Below are 23,175 nucleotides of genomic sequence, written 5' to 3' on the forward strand. Positions count from 1 at the left end.
GGACCCTTTCTCCCTCTTCACACACATTGTGTTTGCAGCACAAATTTCAGGTCCTGGGGCAATAAAAAAACAAAAATTGAAATTGAAAAACAGTTGAAAAGGCTGCAAGAGCTCTCTGCTTTGTCTCTTGCTGGCTCCTTCCAAGTAAAGAACGGTACCTTCCTCTTCACCACGCACTAATTAAATACTTTCCTTTTAAAAAACATTAATAATTAAAATTAAAATCGTGATTTGTGTTAAAACCGCTCAACAAAATCCACCTCACTCTCACTCAGCAGCAGAAACAAATTCTTCATTGTTCGGATACGGAGCTCCATAACATAACCCGCATTGCTCTCACTCCACCTACTCAACGACGCCGTAGAGAGAGGTAATAATGTCCATGACGATGGTGATGGAGGAAGACGAAGAAGACGCAGAAATAGAGCACGTGTTTATTGCTCATGAAATTGACCTCGATTACGAGTTCGACGCTGCAAGGTTCTTCGATTTCACTCGCCCGGAGACTCCCGCGGAAGCTCACGAAGCCCAACACTGGTTTCAAAATGCCGCTAGTTACCCTCCTTCGCGTTAGTCTTCTTCTCTTTCTCACACATTTCTTCCAAGCATTTCGTTTTTTTTTTTTCTTTTTTCATTTATCGTTCTGCGAAACTTGTTTCGTATCTTCATTTTCCCCTTTCGTTTCTTCGTTGCACATATTCTCTTTTACTGTTTCTTCTGAAATTGCACATTTCTTTTGCTTCAGCTTTTGTGAGAAGGCTGCTAGTGGTGAGAGAGGATTTGTTCTTGGAAGATGTTGGCGATTCGCCGAAGTCCGAACACGTGGAATGCGCGAGTAATGTGGATGATGAAAAATCTACTGTTCCGTTAGGGATTGGATTTTCGGACACGGCTTTTGAGAATTGTGGTATGGCTTAATAATCTTACTTTGTAGAACGCCGTTTACTATCTTCATGCAACTCTCGTTCTCATTGAAAGTACACTAAAACGGCGTTGCAATCAACTTGCTGGCTTATTAAGTTATTATATTTGTATATTCTTTTTTTTTTCTTGAATTCTTGATTTTTTTTTTATTATTTACACCTTAGGTGATCTGATTGAGCTGTAATTAGTTATTATATTGTTATTAGCTTAAAAATTGGGGAAAATCTTTCAGAAGCTCCCTCACCAAACTAGCAAAATTAAATTATTGTTTCTCTAAAATAAACTGAACCAAGCACACTAATATATGGTTTAATGTTTTGTTTTTGTTAGTGTTAAAAATATCGGAATATTTTTTCTGGCCCTTGGATGTTCTGTATGTACATCTGCTCCCGTAGGGTCCCTCTGTTTGGATAATTTGTTTGGCCTGTAGATTGAGATGTTTCCATTTTTAAATGAAAAGTTATGACTGTTTGATTGTGGTCATGTTTTTGCCACCTGCTACTTAGCAGAGAGCAAAACTGTACCAGGATTGGATTTGTACAAGTGTTGGCGTAATTTTTAAATTATCATACTCTCGTTGAGGACCTTCTCAAATAACTGCAAGTACATATGTCTATTCCTCTGGAAGCGATAAGCTGAAAACTTTGTTATGTAATGGGCTAATATAGTAATCCTGTTGTCATGTATCCAAGCTTTCTATGCTCAATACATACTCTTGACTTGTTGGTGATGCCTTCTCTGTAATTTTTAGGTCCAAAAACACTTGGTGAAAATATCTCTGGCTTGTTGGCTGGAATTCTACAAAATGATGGTGCAAGGTCCCTACAAGTACCTACAGGTAACAATCTGATACCAATACCATGATCCAGATGCTAATATGAGGACTGTAAATTTGTTTAGTGGCTTAGCATCTTATAATCCTTGTGTCTATCAAAGTAGTATCAATTGATTAGTTTCATGAGTGCAATTTTGGCATCATCAATTTCTTTCTAGAAACTCAATTTACAACCTGAGGTGCTCATAATATTGTTTGATATGTAATCCTTATTTATGTTGCTATTTATGTTGCAATTGTCTCTTGTGCTATGGTAACTCCTGGTATGACCTGTCGTTTCATTTTATGCCAAGGATTAACTCTTCCAAAGCTTAAGGTGGAGACAATGTATGATTCCACTTTACCTTTTGCTGATATTTGATTTAATTATGATGAATGATGGTGGAAGGGATCACATTCCTGTAGTCATTTAGGTTCTAATACTATGTCAATAACTTCCTCTCCCAAAATTTTAAGTTGTTAGGTGGAAGTACTTGAGTGGTTTTATATCTTTAATACATGACATTATTTTTTACTCTGCTTCTGTTATTTATAACTTTATGTTTTTGTGGTTCTCTCTCATTTTCTCTATCTATCTGCCTTAATCCTTTTCCCTCTGCCTCAGCTTGTTTATTCTATTTCTGCTTGACATGTATTTTTTTTCTTTTTCTAGGACTTACCTTTGGCAGTAAGACAATTAGCAACAATTTGAACTCTAAGGCTAAGTCTGCTGTACCAAAGAGTTCAACACTAATGAAACCTACCGCTAGTCAATTGGCCAAGCAAAATCACCCTGCTAAAAACATCGGTTCAAGGTGATGATTAATTAGAATAATTTTTTGTTTTTATAGTTAAAGAGACGTTTTTTTTCTTGGGTGGGAGAAGTAGAATGACAGTATGAATTGCCATTTATTTTGAAATGCAACATTTTATTGCATTGTTCTACATTATCTCTGTTTGCTCGAAGCGGTGCATTAATTTAAGTGCTCACTAACTTGGATGGGCATTTTATTCATTATGAAGTCATATTCTTTTAATAAGTACAGCTATGGGAGTATTATTACTGTATATCTTTGATTTTATTTTTTTCTGTTTCTGGAAAAAACCCATACAACCTTATATCTGCAACTCTTCCTTTCTCAGATTTCAGAAGCTACGAACTCAGAATGAACAAAATTTATCTATCTCTTCTGGGGTAGAAAATCAAGCTGCCAAGCGGCAAAAATTAGAGAGTGGTCTCTTGTGTAAGGTTTGCAAGTTGTTTTAGCCTTTCTTCTCTGATATTACAATACTTGAACTTGAAGAAAGTTCATATTTGGCTTCTAGAAGTATATACCAGAAATTGATCATAAAGTTGAATATGTAATGGTGTGAAATTTTATGCAGTTCCTTGTAAGTTACAAATGATGCATCTTTTGAAAAATTTCCTACAATCATTACATTTGTGTGTATCAGAATTGCTCTAAGGAACTTATGAGTGCTTAGTTGATATTTTTCATGGGTAACAGTAAAATACACTAGAAGAATTACATTATGATGTGTTTGAGAGTTGGGTTTTGGAGGAAAAGGAAAGGGAGGACAAGTTTTTCATTTCCAATAAATATTCTCTAAACAAAATGATAGACTAGCATAAACTTATGCCATAATCTTTTGTTTTTTTTTTTTACGTACATTACATAACTTCCTTAATTAAAAATTAAAATTTTTGTCCTCCCTTCCCTTTCCCTCCCAAAATGTTACTCCCAAATGTACCATTAGTCTCCAATGTTTGGGTGGTAAACATGGACCGGGAATTCAAATGGAACTTGAGTAATGTTGACATCACATTTATTGTAGACAGGGCATTTGAAATGATTAATGTATTGCCTCCATGACAGGTTTCTGATGTGAAGCAGCAAACCAATTTTTTCCACAAGGCACCAATGATGGTATGAATCCTAATGCAGAATTGTTGAATCTTCCCTTGGTTAATGTAGATTATACAAAAATTGTCAAGTATCCTCTTCATATGAATTGCACGGTACTCATATTTTTGTCCTTCATATGTTATTCCTTATTTGATTTTGCAGAAAGAAGTAAGAAATTCCTTTTATTTTAATACTGTTGTTGAGTGGGAATTTGTAAATGGCTAAGGGTATCCTCTATTAAGTGCCTAAACTGCAATTGGGAAGAGCGAGTGTTTCATATCTTTAAGGAATATGATTTTGTTTCTTGAGGTGGCAGAAAAGAGGTTCTCATGAGAATACTCTAAACATTTGTATGTTCTTGCAGGCTGTCACTGTTGAACAAAACTCTGCATGTTCGAAGCTAAGGCTTACTATTCCAAGGGAGCCTGACCTTAGAACAGCACGTAGAGCACATAGGATAAGGTTTGTGATTGTGGATGTGTAATGCTCACTGAAATTTTGATGATGAATTCTCTTCTTAAGAGATAATGGACATTGAGAAATACATGTGCTTCACAGACCCAAGAATGTTGGAGAGGCAGAGCATGTGACAGTCGCTGCTCCCAAATTCAAAGCTCGCCCATTAAATAGGAAGGTTAGTTCTTGCTGTAGATATGATTGCTTTTGTCTGGTTAATTTGGTGCATTGTTGCCATCGTCTCCTCTAAATTATGTTCACAATCTAGATTCTTGAGGCTCCTTCAATGCTACCTCCCAAAAGGAGCACTCCGAGATTGCCTGAATTTCAAGTAAGCCCGAGTTCTGATATTTAGTTTCTTTATTCATCCATATGTATCACCATCCAATGATTATAAAGTAAAAGAACTAAAAAATTAATTAGGATTTTTTGTTTTATTTCTGTTATATATCTTTAAGTCCAGGTTTTCTGTATTACTTTTCAGGAATTTCACTTGAAGACTTTCGAGAGGGCAATGCAACACACATCTGCTATGTCATCTTCATTTCACTATGATGATTCTGATAAGGTCAGTTTAATTTTTGTTCATACAATTTTAAATATTATCATTGGTTATGTATTTTTTTATGATTGATTTGCATTTTCTTGTTTTATTTTCCTGTTACGCAATAGATATGATTAGTATTTCTGAGACCAAAGTTATCTGGTTGCAGGGTTGGGACAAGCATACTAGTGTTTCTGCTTTAGAAAATAGAATCAAGGATTTAAGAAGGTAATCACTAATAAATGTGGTGATAGTGATAAATGTTCCTTCAAACAATGACTGTTCATGAAACAATGGTACTAACTACAGAATACTGTCTCTGTCCATAGACCTGCAGCTGCAGCTGCACCAACTAATGATGGATTGGGTTTTACTCATATTTTTAAAGCTCAGCCTCTTAATAAGAAGGTAATGAGACAGCAATGATAAATTTCGATAAGATACATGGCAATAACTTGTTAGCAAAGAATAAATATGAACCTGAACTATTTTTCTGGCTGAGGATGAGATATATAATTTAAAAATTTTTCTGACTGAAATAATTTAAACAATCTTTATGCTTCAATGAAAACATAACAAAACTTGCGCAGACTGTAGTGTTCTTATACCATGAAACATAAGCATTTATCTCCTTCATACTAGTGTAGTAGTATAAGATTCACTCATAGATATATCATTATTAAGCTGATTTATTATAAAAAGGTATTCATATTCATGGCACATCTACATGACAATAGCAGCATTATTTCAGAAAGTGTCAAGAAAACTTTCCTGTAGAACTCAATATTGTACACAATCCTAAAGGCAATATATGTAAAAATATTGGATGAAAATTGGAAGTATAATGTATTATGAGGTAACTCTATTTAGTGCATCTTTCTTTATTATAGAGGAACTGTTATTCTGTATGAGAGTAATGTGACTTCTGGAAGATATCCCAGAGAATTCTGAAGTTCGGATTCTTTTGTTGTCTGCTATTTTATTTAATTTTGTCTTTCCTTCCAAAATGTCTGGCTACAGATACTTCCAAGTAAAGGAAATGGTGGTGTTTTCCATAACAGCAAACAGGAAACAACAGTCCCCATGGTAAGGCATAACAAAACTTGCACAGACTGTAGTCCCAATATGGTTTTTTCATTGATTTTCTCTTCCCATGATTATTTTTCTGGGTAGAAAATTTCATTTATTGTATCTTGCTTCAATTTATATAGGAATTTGACTTACAGACTGAAAAGGAGGTTCAGCATGACCCCCCAGTTGAACTCTTCAGCAAGGTGAATTAACGCTTTCGTTTTTAATTGATATTTTGGCTACCTTTTTTGCTTGATGCACTTTCTCGATTTAACTCTCAAGCCTTGCAGGGCAATTTATGTGCTTTTTTTTTTTTTTTTTGCATTGTAAGTTTACCACATGAAATTTCTATTGGTATTGTTACTTACCATAAAGATATTTTTTAACGATTCTCAATCTTTAAATATTCTCGGAATGTTAGCTGTCTCTGACATCCGAAGGCCAGCCAAATAACGGATCTCATTTCAAACTGCCTCAGCATTCTGGGATGTGTAGAAAGGTTTACCCTCTACGTTCTTTTTGTTTTTTCCAATAAATTATTCTCTATAATTTTGAATTAAACGTAATGATTTGGATTATTTTTCCTCTTGGCATTGTATTGAGTTCTTTGTTTCTTGGTGCAAGGACTCAAAAGAAAATATATTTAATTCTTTTCGTCTGGACCAAGAGGTAATAATATATTTAAGTATAACATTGTCCGAAGAGCATGACTTCCGTTGAGCCTTTGCTTTTCATATAACTTCTTTAATTAAATATTCTAAAGTTACATTTCTATCTTTTAGTGATTCGTCATAATTCATAAATGATAGATTTCATCATCTAGCTGACACATGATGCAGGAGAAGGCTTTTATGTTAAGGGCAAACCGAACGTCTCGAGGGAATGGCAGTTGCATCAGTCTGATGGGTGCAAGGAGGTATGCGCAGTTGACACTACTCTTCATGTTTAATACGATCGTTATATCACACCCAGAAACAAAAATTAATTGCTTATATATTTAACATTCTAATTGAAATGATCCAGGAGCTTAGGAATTCGATGACAAAAAACGAGGGAAAATGTGCAACCTGCTTAGTTATGGACATCAGACTTGAAGTTTTGCTGCTAACATGAAGATTTTCGGTACATAGTTGAATCTGACAGTCCCCTAACAACTCTATGCGGATGATAGATGTATATTTTTTACTGTACACAGAATCTTACTTTTTTCTAGAAATGAACAAAATCCTAGGTGCATAGCTGTAACTTCTATAACTGCCACTGATCATGATCCAAAAAATATAGTATCATTTAAGGCCAGAGTGTTGCGTTGTCTTCAGCTTATGCCAATTTCGCTTTTCGTAGCATTAACGCGTAGTTTTTTTACTCCTAATTTCTAGAATGGTATATGTAACTGAGCCGAGTTCGGCCTTGTCTCAACCTTGGGTATAAATCGACTGTTCTATTAAAGCTTCATTGCTTTTCATAGCACAAAGCTTGGGACGTTGTGTACTGATCCCTTCTCATATCTCAAGAGTTTGGATGGCTATGTACTGCTCTGCTTCACATCTCAGTTTGAATGGCTATGTACTGGCCGCCTCATATCTCAGTTTGGGAGGCTGTGTACTGTCTTAACCGAGTTTGGTCGTAACTCAACCTCAATGCGACTCACTTGTCATTGCTTCCTTTCTCATCTAATTTCAGCTTAAAAGGCAAGCCCAAGTTGGATGACCTGATGTTTGTGGATCCTCTATTCCGTAAGAGTTTCACGATTTCACATCAATTAATTAGACTATCCCTAATTAGACTTAAAAAGCATAAATTAAAATGTAAGTTACTCGACTTTAAAAATGACAAGTTCCAAGTGGGTATATTAAGAGACATCTTCAATCTTGACTTAGCAATTAAATTTAATAAACTGGGTTTGATCAACAGGAATGAATTAGAGATAAAAAAAAGTTGAAGAGGAAGTTACATAAATAATTTTTGTAAACTAAGACATTGTCTATTAATTTGATTTAATCTGTTAAAATTCAAATTGAGATTAATTAAATTTAACTAATAGAATTTGAAAGTAATAAATTATATAAAAAAAAACACATGATATGAGAAAAGTATCTATTCAAATTTAATATACTAGGCTTGACATGCCTCAGTGGTAGGAAATACATTTCAAGATAAAGTGTAGACCAAATTATCGGCATTGGGCAGCCCATATAGTTTGAGACGTCGTAAGGGATGCAGAAATTTTAGGGTTTTTTTAAACCCATATTTTCTATTTGCACCTCCTTGATTTTGTCGTAATTCTCTCACTTAGGGTAAGGAGCGTACAGAAATAAATGTCCGGAATTTTATTCCAATGCATGTTCCAAAGATGACAAACGCGTTTCATTTCATGTCCAAATGGCAGGCATCGGTTCAGAGTGCCAGTGAGAAATTGTTTGAATGCCTTTGGCTGAATGATTTGTGGGAAGTTTGAAATGTCACTGAATCTGGCTCTGGCCGGACTAAGTTTTTGAATTTGTCATACTAACACCTGATGGGTTACATCAGAATTATACCACTGTAAACAAGATTGATCAACTTCAAGCACTATACTCCTAAGTCGTAGGGGATTACAAACAGATATGACAGTGTTGAAAAATAATAATTGCTCAATTATTTTTTTTTTAAAATATATTCCTAAGTTTTTACTCTCGTAATGACTATGGATTAGAACTTCGGTGAGTATTAAGAATGAAGAGTGATCATTGTTTAATTATTCGTTTCATTGCATTAGACTTTGATAAATTGATAATCGGTCACTAAATTGTAAATTCGTAACTAAATGAAAAATCTTATATCCAATTGTGCACATTAGCAGGGAAGTAGATTCTGCTGCTGACTGGGCTGCTAAATTTGGCCATCAAAGAAGTTGGGCTTCCTTCCTTTTGGATGAATTATCCTGTGCTTTAACGGCTCTAGTCTCTGATGATGTTAAGAGAGCTGCTGCTATTCCCTTAAGTCCCCTTAGTTTTTCGTGGTTTGTCCCTAGTATTGAAAAAAATAAAATAATCTTATATCCAATCTCTAAAAAACATCCAAATGGTTTTCCTATGCGTTTCCCGTATAAAGGTAAATTTTAAAATGAAAAATGAAGTACTCGCGTAGTAAGTTGTATGTCCCACAAATACACGAATTGAATTTTGATCACATGCTCTTTTATTAAATTTAGTCTTTAGGTAAGAAGTCACATGCTGTTTTAGCGTAAACAAAATAGTGACATTATTACAACACCTAACATCGACCAAGTACACAGGTCAAGTGCATATATATTATTCCTGAAACAACTTACGAATGATAATTTATTAAGCTACATAGATTGTGCCATTAGCAACTTCCAAATGAACGAAGTAATACCTAAATAGCAATTTGACCGGCTTCAAACATGGACATCTCCCTAACCCTTTGACAAGAATGGAAATTTAACAAACCAAATATCTTAAATATCTATATTCAGAAAGACACAATGCAACTTTCAACTAGCTTGACGAAGATAGCATAACAGCAACCAATTTCTGAGATTAGGCCAAATGGATGTAAGGAATGTCATTTTTCAATGTTTTGGACACAAGTGACTGGTGGTGAGTGTGAAACATGACAGTCTTTGAAGAGATGCCACTGTTCACCTAATTTAGCGGCCAAGATACCCTTTGACCTAGCAAGGCAAGCAAAACATAAACATGCACAATCGGGTACAATTTAGGCAGGGAAGAGGCATTGTTACTGACTCACTGTATCTCTTAGAATGGATAGTGAAACCAGAGAACTACATTTATTGAAATATCTCAATTGTCACAAAAACAGATTTGAAAGAATTATGAATATGGGAATGATATTGAGACTTGTGACCACAACCAAATGAGCTTAAAATGGTATTATGGCAACATACCTAGATATTAATATCCACCATAAGAAAGCCAAGAAATATACTTCCCAATATCAACTCAACTGATACTGACTCGATGTGTTCAAATGTATATTTGAGCAAGCATAGCAAATTCCCATACATTTGGAACTAAGCAACGCACAACTTAATTTAGTTGTAGAAAATGAATTCTACTTAGTACTTACCAATGGTTCTATAAGCAGAGAAATATAATCCAGCTCAGATGTAAAAGGTTTTGCGCTGAAAGCATGAAATATTTTTCACTAAACTTGGCTAAGTCCATCAAGTTTCTGTAGATACTAATACATTCAGAACATGTGACCTTGAAATGTAAACTTCCAATAGTATCCTAAACCGATCATTTGTGACTTGCAAAATTTTGATCAATATTCGCAAGTCTCAACATTAACTAAACTATTTACTAAGACTGATTTCAGGTAGGGTACTCTTGTCTGCTTCACAATTATTTAAAATGTATATAGTAGCCACTGCATAAGTGAAAGAGGAGAAATGACTATATATGTAATGTTGGAAGCTTAAGTTTAGTGATAGTTTCATGAATTGCAATGAAATTCAAAGCAATACAAAAAGAAAGTACAATTCCTTAACACAAACAAATAAACACACAATCGAACCCCATGTTTGAATTCTTAATATTACTCCATCAGTGAAATACTATGAAGCAGTTTGATTGAGGAGTTCAGCCCTAGATACAACACAAGCAATTAGCTCGAAACTCACAAACGAATCAAAATTAAAGCTAATAAAACACCAAATGACAAAAAGCCAAAACCGAAAAAAAATAAAATAGATGATGTGATAGTGATTAACAAAATACAGGGAGGGAGAATTTTCCTCCCTCGCCAAAATACACATAAAAGGTTTCTCGTTCTTCGAACGTTTTTATGTATGTTGCCAAAGGGCATAGAGCGTTTCATATATAAGCTTACACAACGGCCAAGAGAATTTCAGGAACCCAACAACAACACAAAAGTAATAATAATCCCTCCCACCCCTTTTTTCTGCTTCTCCTTCCTTCCTTCCTAATTCCTATACAGTCCAATTGCTGTAATTAATTCGACCCAATTCCACGGAAATACAATAATAAAAATTAAATGAAACTAAAAATAGTGCAATTGTGCAATATGAATAAAAACAAAAGAAATAAAAGAAAGAAAATACCCGAAGAATAAGGTGTTAAAGCCAAAAAAGAAACATCAATGAGTGGTAACTTTGGACCTCTTTTTGGCCTCACTGTAAAGCACAACCCCCATGATGGTGATTCCGAACCCCGCCATTCCCATAACCGTCACCGGATTCCTGAAAATCAGAACCGAAACCACCGCCGCCACCGCCGCCTTCGCATTCCCCAACACCTGCAGCGTCAACGCACTGGTATGCTTCGTGACAAGAAAATTCGTCAAGTTCACCAAATACGCCACGGTGGCATTCCCAAGCAGCAAGAACACGATAAAGGGGTCACCTTTGGCCTTCTCAACAGTCAAAGCCAACACATTTCCTTCAATGTAGAGAGTAAACGGCAACAAAATCAACGCCGCCAAGGGAGCCATGTAGAGAAGCAAGTTCATGGAGTGAAGCTTCTCGGCCTCCGAAGTCAACAAAATCCCCTGAACAACGGATTTCAAAGCACGACCAGCGGTGGAACCGACACAGACCAAAAACCCGAACAAATGAAACAAAGGTTCACTGTTGCTCGCGACAACGATGCCGAACACCACCGGCAACAGCGCGAGGTAAACCTCCCCGGTCTCTTTCTTGCATGTGATTAAGAAAGCGAAGATAGCTGTGAAAAACGGGGTCGTTGCGCCGATGGCTTGGTTGAAGGAGACGGGGAGGTAGCGGAGGGAGGTGTTGCCGCAGACGACGGAGAAGCAGAAGATGGCGCTGAGCGCGAGGATCTTAAAGAACTGTTTTTTAGAGTGGATGTGTTGGAGAGGAACGAGTTCGAGGAAGTTGATGGAGGCGTAGGAGTATGCGGCGCATGATAGCATGTGGAGCATTGTGAGGAAGATGGGGTAGCGGTAGCCGTAGAAGCTGAGGAGATACTTGTTTAAGAGGAGGACGCCGATGTTTGAGAGGTACCAAGATGAAATGATGAGGGCGGTTACTAGGGTTGGAGAGAGGTTGTTGTTAGGGTTGGATCCGAAGCTGTTCCGAAGCTCCCCCGGCGGTGTCGGGGGAATGTCCACTACTGGGTCTGTGGTGGTCGTGTCAAGACGAGGGTTGCTCATTCTCCGCGTCGTCCATGTCTGCGCCTCCACCATCGCCACCGCCAAATAGTACTGTAATACTATGATGTTTTTTAGGTTCGGGGTGGTGGTGCCAGATCTGAAGTGGTGTTAGGAAGAAATGGGGGATGATTTATGATCGTGCGGTGGGTGATGAGATTTGGGGCTTGGGGGATTTGGGGCCGTTGGATGGGAGATTGGAGGGAACCATGATAGTAATAAAAGAAGAGGGTTCTTGCAGCCTCCGCTTATGACTCTCTGCTGCACATGTCGGTCTTGTGTTGAGTGGGATACTACATCTTTTTTCTTGTTGGAATTTTTAATAACATCTTAAAAATTATATTAATGATCATTTTTTATTGGTTGATAGTATAAATCAAATATCAATGTATGACTAACCATCAAATTTAGTTATAATGTTATACATGTTTAAGATTCACAATCTTAAATCGACATACAACATTGTACACACTCATGTTAGGCGAAAGGAATGGCATGTACTTTGTTCGTAGTGCATGTAAAATCTTAATGGAGACCTTGGTTGAAACAAATATGCGATCACTAGATAGGAATTGGATGAGTATATGGAAAATGAATGCTCTTCCAAAGGTCAAACTTATCTTTGGCGCATTTGCAAAGATATCATTCTTAATTGGCTCAGAAGTAAAGGTATTGATTGCCAACTATATGTTCCCTGTGTGATTTTAGTCTAGAGAATATTTGTCATCTTTTTTTCGATTGTGGAAAGAGTCAGGACTCTTGGCGAGAATTAAGATTATGGGAAACTACCAATTCAGTTCTGAATCATTCCCAATCTGATAAAGAAGTTACATTTATGGATTCACAATCTCAATTTAAGATTTAAGCTGGGGATGTGATTTGTTTTCTCCCAGTCATGAATATGAGCAATTAAAGGTCATCAAAGAAGGTTAGTACGTATATTTTTTAAGAGGAAAAAAAATCAATTATTAAAAAGCCTGTATTGGTCCACACATTTATAGTAGTAGTACTAACTACTAAGCAAGACCTTTGACTGCTGCTCTATATCTCAGGACTCTTTCTCACAGAATATAATGTGATTTTGTTTGATTCCATGGATTCACAGAAAATCCGCGTCTTCCGACTCCGGAGAGAAAGGAGACTAAAGTACTAGACTTTAGCTTAGCATTTCTATTTTTTTTTTTTATCATTTAGGAATGTAGTGGTTGAAAATGATTTCTAAAAAAAGTATAAAATATACTTAGTTATAACTATTTTATTATCTTGAAAATAATATATTCACCGTTAATTATCGTAAAAAAGTTTAACTTTTTTATGATTAATTATTTTTTTAAAAATCGACTATTAAAATAGAAAATAATTATTCTTATCTTACTTATTAATGATTTAATATTTCAAAAATAGTAATAAATTAATACTCTAAAAAAAAGTATGTGTAATCTTTTTCTTTAATTAAATACGTAACGTTTTTATTTCCATATCACTATCTTTAAAATATTTAAACATTTCTTTTCTTATATGTAATTATTAAAACATTTCTTACGCGGTACACTTAGTATATTTGAGTTACTGACCATATTCTGTCATTCGGTAGCTTAAGATCGAATCTGTGGAGAATTAATTAATCAATAATTTAGATACTGTATGGCTGGGCCAATGCGGATGCCATCTTGTTTAGTTTAGTCGATATAAAATTTCTTGTAAGCAGTGCATTGCTTACAAATGCTAATGCTGCATCGTGACAATTACAGAACAACCTGACGAATAATCGGAATATCGGATCTGTGATTTTAAGCATATTTTATACAACTTTTGATCGATTAGATGCAAGCCTCAAATTTATTGTTGCTCATTATGTAGGATAAAATATATTTAGGCCCTTGTGATTTTATTAAAATTTTTGTTTTGTGATTTATGGCCTTTTTCACTTGTGTGTCCGACATTTTTATTTATCTTTGCTAGTGATGTAACTATCTAAAACTATACTTGATTTCTTGTATTTATGACTTTGATAGGTTGAAGAAGAGATCGGTCTCAAGTTAAATGTAGAAGACATAGTTGACCTCACTGCTTTCCTTGACTCTACAACTGGATGCAGTGTTTTCCCCTCTGGAGTGTGTTTCTGACCCTTTTTGCCTGAGGGCCTTATTTCTCCTTTTTCCTTTTCAAATTTCAAGATCCGTGCTGTGCATATTTTTGTAATAATTTGGCATGGTAATATGAGTATAGTTTAGTGTCATGTCATTGTTGTTTTATGTTAAGATGTTGCATTTAGTAATCAATTAGCATGCAGTTCAATTTCTGGTCATTTGAGGCTAATCTAACTACTATTTAATAAACTTTGTGCATCTACATACTGAAAATAGTTTTTCAGTCCATACAAATGATTTGATAGGAGTAAACTTTTTTATCAAATTAATTGACTACTAAAACGTTTCAGAATTATATGCGTCAGAAACTATTGAAACTATACAATTCTTTATCCATTTAGCTGACACAGTTTGTCCTTATTGCTTTTATCACTTGGACATCTAATTTCAAGCTTTTCTTTTTCTTTTTTGCTCTAAGGGAGGATGTGACGAAGAACTCAGTATTTTTCTCTACAGAGGGCGTGTTGATAAAGAGATAATCACACAACCACAAGGTAAAGAAACTGACAAATAATAAAAAGGGTACAAGGTGGAAATAAATAGCAGAGAGAACAATATCCCATGCAATAATATCATTTCCAATCTTCAACCTGCAATACATATACATATACCTATATAAACAAGTTCATTGAATCTATGTAATTGTAGAAAAGAGAAATGCTAGCAACATAGTATCCGACACACTCTTTTGAACATAATATAGCAAATATATCAAGAATCAAGTCTTACTGATAAAGCATTAAAAAAATGTTGAAATGAAGTGTTAAAGCTTCGAATTTTGACTTTTTGTTTTTATTATATAACGAAATTGGAACCAAAACGTGAAGAAAAATGCAAGAGGAACCTAAGGTTTGATGAGAAGGCAGTATGTATGAGAAATGCTTTCCATGTAAATGAGGGCTACAATATGAGCCATTTGTTGTTTGGATACAAATGTATCAACATCCATTTGACACTGGAGAAACTGCTTAATCATAGCTTCTTGACTGAAAGTAATCACACGTAAATGATAATGGGAATTGCTTAAGGAATATCTTATTAGGTGTAGAGGTTGACCTCCTTCATATGTTCTCAGTTTTCAAAGAAGGACCTTATTTCTCTCTCTGAGACAGCAATAAAAGGATGAGGGGAAAGGAAAACTAACTACTGTGGCGGAGAAGCAGTTTAAAGGAGCATGCAAAGTCAAGTTTTAAAAGGTGATATCAACCACACTAAACATCCCACTTAATAATTATCACATTCATTCTTCCAAATAAATAAATAAAGACTAAACCCCTAACCTTCAATTTTGCGGATTTTGCAATCCCATGCAAGATGATTAACAAAGAAAAGGCCATTCTCATAGTGTCCATTTGTTTTAGATTTTAGTAAAATTGATTTTGATAAAATTCTACTTTAAAACGATCGGCATATGTGTCCAAATTAATCTTGCTCACAGTTTTTACATTAAGGAAAAATTGGTACTGTAAAATTTACAATCAGAAATGATGACAAATCAAGCAAGAAAACTTCCCCAGAACACTTACCATTATTTATCTCGTTCAACTTATTTTTGACAGCACTAACACAACCTTCGCATTTCATCATATCCACCATGTACTCCGTCTGAAATAAATAAAAATGAGATAATAAGGAATTAAGTAAGAATTTTATTTAACGGAGCCAAATAGTGAAGAGAGAACTGACAAGTAACAGTAACTCGGGAAAGACGGCGTGAGGCTGCGAGAGAAAGAGAATGAAAATGTAAGATTAGAGGCTAATTAAGTAATTGCGAGAAAAGTGGGAGAGAAGAAATGAATGGCGAACCATGTGGTGGAGTTGCTAATGTTTTGACAAGACCTAATCTATTTGGATTATGGAGAAAGGAAGTGGGTGCACATTATAAGACTTATAAAGGGCATATTTGTCCATTTTGGGTTTTATTATTTCTTATGGGTGCAATTACTATTGGCTCAAAGAACAACATAAATGCCCATACACTAAGGCAATACAACAATGTGGATAGAGAAGTCTAGTAGTTCACCTAAAAAAACAAAAACAGAACACAAGTACAATTTTAAGTGAGAAAATAATTTTTCTTTGGACGAGTCAGAAAATCAAACCCACGATTTCAGACATTATTACTAGAGATGGTATGAGCATGTATTGGGTTTGTACAATGTATAGGAACACATGCCTTCTTATTCATAATCTTTGCTAGAATTGCTCCTTTGTGTATTCTTGATTGTTAGGGAAGTAGTCATTAAATAATCAATTGTGTTCTTCTTCGCTATTACATTCCGTGTTAGTTCTTTGATGTTCACACACAATGGAGTTACTAGCTTGCATCAACCCCATGTTTTGTTCTTTACAGTAGTCATTTGTGAGATATTGGTGAGTTCTCACTCTTTCATTTTTTCATAGTCTAAATTGTTAAAACTTATTTGAAAAATAACAGGAAAATTTGTATTTGAATTTTATTACGTGTAAAATTTCTTTAAGCAATCAATAATTACACACTACGAGCGAGATTAATCTTTCATCCGATAATTTGAAAGACATCTATGATTTCAGATGTATGATCAAAAAATGAGATACACAATAATAAGTGAAATCAAATTATAATTACAACCTAATTACATGTTTGAAATAAAAGGGGATGAGTATCCTTCAAAAGCATAAATTTATTCTTTTGTTGACTCCTTCAAATAATATATTTGACCATTTCGGTTCATTTTTCAACATTGTGAATGTGTTAAATTTTTCCTATAAATCCTCGTGGGTTACATAAATTGACTTTTTGATTTGCAAAAAAAATGCCCAACAGATACATTATGACTATATTGTTTTTTTTTTTTCTCACTGAACATTATGACTATTTTGTTAACCACTATATTATTAATTATTAATGATACAACTATATTGTCAGATTTGATTTAAAAAAGATTTCAGGTTGGTTGCACAAAACTCATGAACTTGTGCATGATATACTTCATGAAGTCATCCATTTTATTATGTAAGATAATAATCATTTGAAAATAAAATATGTTAACAAAACTCATGAACTTGTGCGTGATATACTTCATGAACTTGAGCTCGATATTATTAAATAAAGATTTCATGTTTAAGTCTCATAAATGAAAAAAAGTTATTAAAAGAAATTTTTTATCAAAGGTGATCAATCATTTTTAGATAAAAATTAATCATCAATAAAATCAAAATATTCTATATTAATAATATCGGAATAAAAAAATACTTTGTTGAGTCTCTTTGACAAAATCTCCATTTAATGGTTATTATGCGATTAAAAAACAAGGAAAGTCCACGAACTATGCAAATCTCAAGAAATAAGAAGCATGTTGAGTGTTCATTCGCCGAACATTAATTTTTTTTTTTTAAGAAAATGTTCATTTGTATAGAGCACGTATTCATTGACTTTATTAATAATTAACGATTTTTTTTATTATCATGTTTAACGACTTTTGTTCAACTCCACAAATTACTTGTCTTTCTCTTTCCTACTGTATTCTCCGGTACTGGACATGATTTTTCCCCCCTCTATAGTCCACAAACAATTTTAGCATCACTGCATATATAAGCACTTGATGCACTCACATTTCTACTTTAATATGTTTTTATTAGCTCATTTTAATTTTAAAATAAACGCACATTGTTTCGGTACTACCTGAGAAAACTTGGGAAGATTTTGTGAACATAATAATAATATTTCATAAGAACAACAAACCACTTTATATAAATGGTGCAACCAAAAGCACCACAAATAACTCTACCAACTAAAATTTGACAATGAAGAATGTTCGTTTAAATAAACTTTTTACTCAATTGAATCAGAGGTCTCTAAAGAAGAAAAAAAGTGAAAAGAAAATACAATCATATGATCACCGAATAATCAACGTGTAGAAATACAAAGATAACTTCAACATAGTAGAGGCTCCGAAGGATAAAGAACCACCTTCCTAATTAAACAGCATAGATACCCAAAATAAGAGGAGGAAAGAAAGCCCGGTGAATGTGACTCTGCCTGCTCCTCCTTTGTCACCTCCAGGTGTGACTGCAAGGACAAAATTATGTTTATGAAGGAAGAAATTGTACTTTGCAGATATTGGGAATTTCAACTATTTACGGTGGATATTTGTTATGAACTATGTGTACATTAGAAATTTATAACATATGTGAAGCTCACATGCACGTTGACTTGACGCATGTTTATTTATTTTTTGTCTCACGGAAGGTTCATGAATCATGTCACGCATGATAAGGAAAAAGACAAAATGTATTATGAGAAATTGAAGTTGCCTACTTACGCTTTATGTTTGTAACTTCAATTGAGGATGACCTATGGGTACTAGCTACATAAGTACATGCTAACATACACCACCTATTGTATTATAATATAATCTTAATACCTATTGACTATTGTATTAAGTTAATCTCAGTTCCCTCTTGCAATATCTTTTCCCATTTGCCACTATTGTATTAAGTTAATCTCAGCTCCCTCTTGCAATATCTTTTCCCATTTGCCATTGCATTTACAAAAGTCTATTTGGCTTAATTGATATGCGAAAGGAGAGGAGAGAAAGTGTTAATAAAAAAACCGAGAGAACTGGTAAATGAGAATACACGTCCTTTATAAAAATTCAACGGTTGCGGGAATTAAAAATAAAATAAAATAGGAAGACGATCGACTATCTGATTTAATTAAATTTCAATATCTATCAATTCAAAACTAAGTCTAGTATCGAAAAAAAAAGAGCTAACTAAACTAGTGATTAGCGGGACTTATCAAAATGATCAAATTCGGAGCAGCAGAGCAGGAGATTTTTCTTCTTCTTTCTTTTCTCAATAGGACAAATCTCATTGAATGATTTTTTTTATGCTAATCATCAAATGATATTTTACAACAACTAAATTTTAATAAACAAGTTGATTGGCTACTTATATATGTTATATTATAAAAAAATTAAATCATTATTTAAAATAAGATACTAATTTGTTTTCATAATTAACATTAAACATAACGAATGATATATTTGTAAATTTTCAATAAAATAGAGATACTTTTAATTTAATGGAAGCATATGATATGAAAATTTTGTTCTGAAATTTAACCTTGAATTTTTTATTTTTTTTGTAATAGACTAAAATTCTTCGAAAAATTATTAAAAGAAATTAAATAAACTTATCTGAAAAAATAATAAAACATTCTTTAGTCAGATTATTGGAAATGTTATTCATGAGATTTTGGACAGGTGATGAAAGTCTATCAAATGAAATCTCTGTTACTATGATCTATCACTGCATAAATGAAGCTTGATTAAATTTGGGGATGTTGAGAGGCGTCTTACCTGGTGGTGGCCCTGAACCCGGAGCTGGAGCTGACCCTGAAAATTCGGAAGAGAAAAAAACAAACAGAGCAAAATTAATTAATATTTAACAATGTGCACTCAAAACAGGGATAATCATCACGAAACAACCATAGAAAAGGAATATAATAAGATGGGGTTTGTACCGTTTGTGCAGCTGGTGATACCATTGGTGACGCCGCAGCGGCGACTGAGAGCGAGAGCCTGATCAACAGAGACGTTGAAGCTTTGAAGCAAGCCGGGGCTGAAGAAGATGTTGCAGAGGCAATCCAGTTGGTTTTCCACGGTTTGTTTGAGAGGGTCACAGCAAGAGCTTGGTGGGGTGGTTGTCCCATTCAGAAAGTTCACACATGGAATTAGCTCCTGGGCGCAGGTGGTGCTGCTGCCCGATTGCGCCTCCGCCAAACTCCTCATCAACACCAAAGCCAACACCAACGATACCAAACACTTGCACCCACCACCCATTTTCATTTTCTTTTCTTTTCCCACTACAACCAGACTAATTGATTTCAGCGATCCCCTTTGCCTTTCTCCCAATCGATTTTGTTAGATGTTCACCAACAATATCTTTATATTTATAGTAGGAATCAATGTAAGAAAATATTTAATTGATTAAAATGTAAGAAATAAAAAGACATTCATAAAAATGATTTTGGTTCTCTTTTTATCTTATTTTAATCCAATAGAATCTAAATGTAAGATATTCGTTTAAGGTACAATCAAGAAATGATTTAATCAAATAAAATGTAAGAAATAATAAGTTTAAATGTAAATAAAATAGAGACTTTGATGAAAATTGTAAATTTTTAAAAATAAAAGATTAAACATTTTTATTTTGAAATAGAAAAATAAGAGGACTAGAATTATAATTAAATAAATATTATTTTATTTTACAAATTGAAGAGTCAGAGTTCACATATTCAAGCTAGGCTGAATGATTGAATTTGAGAAAATAATTGGATTAAGACTACTGTAGCAGCCGGATAATTCAATAGATCTCAACAATAATAATTAAGGAAAATATTAAATGAACATCCCATATATATCAATATACGCCTAGAAAGAGAAATGAATAATAAAGAAAAATAATAAATATTTTAACTTGATAAGAAGAGATAGATAAATGTATATAATAGGTGACGATAAATATCTAAAATATTTGTCTTTCTAAATATCACTACTCAATAATTATGTTTTTTTTTTTAAAGGTACTCAATGATTATAGTTATTAATTATTAGGATTCCAGTTAATTTTTCGAACCACATTGCTGCTGAACTGATTACGCGTTGAGATTTCTAACAATTAATCCCTTTTTTCTATCAGCAAAAAATGGATTGAAAAGGATAGCAGAGGTACCAATATCCGGTTACAGTATAATGACAAAGGTTGGTAACGTAATTGAATCATGCAAAAGAAAAATGGAAGTGGTTCTTTGAATTTGATCATGTTGTAAAGTTCTAAAGATGAAAGGTGATATCATAGAGCGGAAATTGATCCAAATGCCATTAAATAGCTAGGAAACGTCTTAGAGTCTTACACTCATACTTTTATTTTAGATGCCCATTCAACAACTTTATTTTGAATCCGTATAATCTTGGCTAATAATAATTGAATAAAACAGGGAGAGATTCCAGAAGCCGTGAGACGTGGAAATCAAATTAAAAATATATAAGATGAATTCTCCCACACCTATTGTTCTTATATGGCTATGGCTCGTAATCAGTTAGTTAGAGGAAACATTTTCATCACAAATCTGTCATGTTGCAAAGGTCTCAATATAAGAAGTTTGATATAATAGATTTTATAGGCACATATAGATTGATTGAAATATTAAACAAGAAAATTATCGTCTTGTATTCTTACTTTTACAAGATGAACATTCAACGCTTTGTTATGATTTCCGCAACCTTATCAAATTATATAGAGTTGAATAGAATGAGGAGAGTTTCCATTGTGGAAGGCATGACATCCTTATTAAATGAATTCCTCACGCGTATCTTCCACCAATACAGGATATTTTATGCTTAGTTTGGCTAGCTCATAAACCGCCAGAGGGACATTTCTTCACCAACCAACCAAGAATAAAAAGAACAAAAACAATATGAGAATATAGAAAAGAAAGAGATGGAATGAGACTACATCACATATACTTTTTTTTTTTTTTAAATGTAAATTATATTAAATTCAAAATGATACAACAATAAATGGGGCATACCCCACAATTAGAGAAAATAAAAAATTTCCCTAATACAAGATGACTTATATCAAGATGCTAAAACAAATACAATTTATTTATACAAAAGAAACTTAATCTTACTAATAATTTCTACTACACAAAATTGATAATCTTTAAAAATCAACTTGTTCCTAAACAGGCAGATATAGTATATAGTAATTGAACAAGTGGGTCGTTTTCACTTAACGCGCAATGCTATCTGTCTCTCTCTTGCATCGTTCAATGGTCAACACGGAATGCTGCTGCACGTCACCAACTACGTCCAACCGTCCAACTTTCACATCTTCAGGTTCCAAATCTGAACATACACACTTTCAAAAAACTACTACAAACTCGTTTTTGTTTATTGTTTTAAAAGTTTAAATGAATTAATATTATTTTACTAATTTTATCTTTCTTTTCATTTAATTTTCAATCATGAAATTAAAGAATAATAATAACCATTAATAGGAAAAAATTAACCAATTAATAAGATAGATAAAAAGTATAATTGTAAATATGAAAATAATTTCAATAAAAACAAGAATATTAATTATGTTTCTGAGTTATTATGTTACCCTATTAAAAGACACTCAAAAGAAAATGGATATAATATTATACTCATATACCAAAAAATGATAATCAACTTATTGAATGAATGTGTCATTTTTTGTCCCCTAAAGTGTTAAAGTGTTGGCGTTGATCATTTTTAAAAAATATTATTGGAAACGTCTTAAGAAATATATTATTCGGATCATTTTGATTTTTATGATGGCAATTCTTACTAAAAAATTCAATTATCTAATTTATTATAATTAAAAGAAAGTGATTAACTTACTTGATAGTAATAAATTTATCTTAATTTATAATTTTTTTAAAAAATATTTTTATTATTAATACTTCTCTCCCTTCTAATGATTTGTAGTCTAAAAAAATTAATATGAAAACTGAGTTTTATAAATAAAAACAAACATCATTGTAAATTTAAATCGTATAAATAAGACGGAAGTATTAGACTTCCTCACTTGTCAAGTTAAGTGGGTTGTAGGATGTTTATTTGCTACTAATTAGAAGTTTTAGTTCGACATTTCACTTCTTCAAACTATAATCTTAAATAATGTTTTGTACATTAAATCAAAATAAGGTTACATGTGCCTTTATCTTGCACATTGATGGATCCAAATGTCTCAGAAGCCAAGACAAAATCATTTGCTGTAACCTATTTGTCACAAAATAACACATGAATCCTTGGCAGATCGGATTTTCTTCTGCCCAATAATGAAGTATAAATTTTAGTAAAATCAAACTCTAAAACATCCATCACTGATTAGCAAAATTTGTCGAACTAGTTCAAGATAAAATAACTTAAAACTTAAATTTTAGGCCTATTAATAATTAATAAAAAATATTTTTATTAAATAAAAAAGGTCACACACTTAAAAAAAATAATGAGACAAAAAGAAATGAAAGCTACTATTTACTGTCCACTTTATTATTAATACAATTCGTTTTGTAATTCTATTTCCCGAAATATCCTTGAATTTGCACTCCTCCCTTTTGTAATTGGCCTCTTC

At 33.4% G+C, this 23,175-nt stretch overlaps 3 protein-coding genes across 5 annotated transcripts; 1 reads left to right on the forward strand and 2 right to left on the reverse strand.

Moving 5' to 3' along the window:
* The first annotated feature begins 37 nt into the window (after window positions 1–37).
* Window positions 38–7,015, forward strand: LOC100788936 (protein TPX2). 3 transcript variants are annotated; one of them, XM_006600758.4, is made up of 19 exons: window positions 38–154; window positions 279–569; window positions 746–907; window positions 1,676–1,762; window positions 2,412–2,553; window positions 2,882–2,987; window positions 3,616–3,666; window positions 4,010–4,107; window positions 4,204–4,279; window positions 4,370–4,432; window positions 4,586–4,669; window positions 4,815–4,873; window positions 4,975–5,053; window positions 5,666–5,731; window positions 5,857–5,919; window positions 6,138–6,215; window positions 6,341–6,385; window positions 6,556–6,632; window positions 6,740–7,015. In XM_006600758.4, exons 2-19 carry the CDS (start codon window positions 377–379, stop codon window positions 6,756–6,758), a joined length of 1,548 nt encoding a protein of 515 aa, XP_006600821.1. In that variant the 5' UTR covers window positions 38–154; window positions 279–376; the 3' UTR covers window positions 6,759–7,015. The 3 variants fall into 3 exon arrangements, with proteins under 3 accessions (XP_006600821.1, XP_006600822.1, XP_003550895.2); XM_006600759.4 differs by lacking the exons at window positions 38–154; window positions 6,341–6,385 and having other exon boundaries at window positions 176–569; XM_003550847.5 differs by lacking the exons at window positions 38–154; window positions 6,138–6,215; window positions 6,341–6,385 and having other exon boundaries at window positions 176–569.
* A 1,430-nt stretch (window positions 7,016–8,445) lies between these two features.
* On the reverse strand, window positions 8,446–12,144 carry LOC100795794 (probable sugar phosphate/phosphate translocator At1g12500). The gene is made up of 2 exons (XM_003549847.5): window positions 10,806–12,144; window positions 8,446–8,725 (listed from the first exon to the last, which is right to left on the reverse strand). Exon 1 carries the CDS (start codon window positions 11,906–11,908, stop codon window positions 10,841–10,843), a length of 1,068 nt encoding a protein of 355 aa, XP_003549895.1. The 5' UTR covers window positions 11,909–12,144; the 3' UTR covers window positions 8,446–8,725; window positions 10,806–10,840.
* Window positions 12,145–17,727: 5,583 nt separating this feature from the next.
* LOC100796314 (non-specific lipid transfer protein GPI-anchored 7) lies at window positions 17,728–20,101 on the reverse strand. Its single transcript, XM_003549848.5, has 3 exons — window positions 19,532–20,101; window positions 19,368–19,403; window positions 17,728–18,073 (listed from the first exon to the last, which is right to left on the reverse strand). The coding sequence occupies exons 1-3, from the start codon at window positions 19,854–19,856 to the stop codon at window positions 17,979–17,981; spliced, it is 456 nt and encodes a 151-aa protein (XP_003549896.1). The 5' UTR covers window positions 19,857–20,101; the 3' UTR covers window positions 17,728–17,978.
* Between the last annotated feature and the right edge of the window lie 3,074 nt (window positions 20,102–23,175).

The sequence above is a fragment of the Glycine max genome, chromosome 17, assembly GCF_000004515.6.
Source record: "Glycine max cultivar Williams 82 chromosome 17, Glycine_max_v4.0, whole genome shotgun sequence".
Lineage (NCBI taxonomy): Eukaryota > Viridiplantae > Streptophyta > Magnoliopsida > Fabales > Fabaceae > Glycine > Glycine max.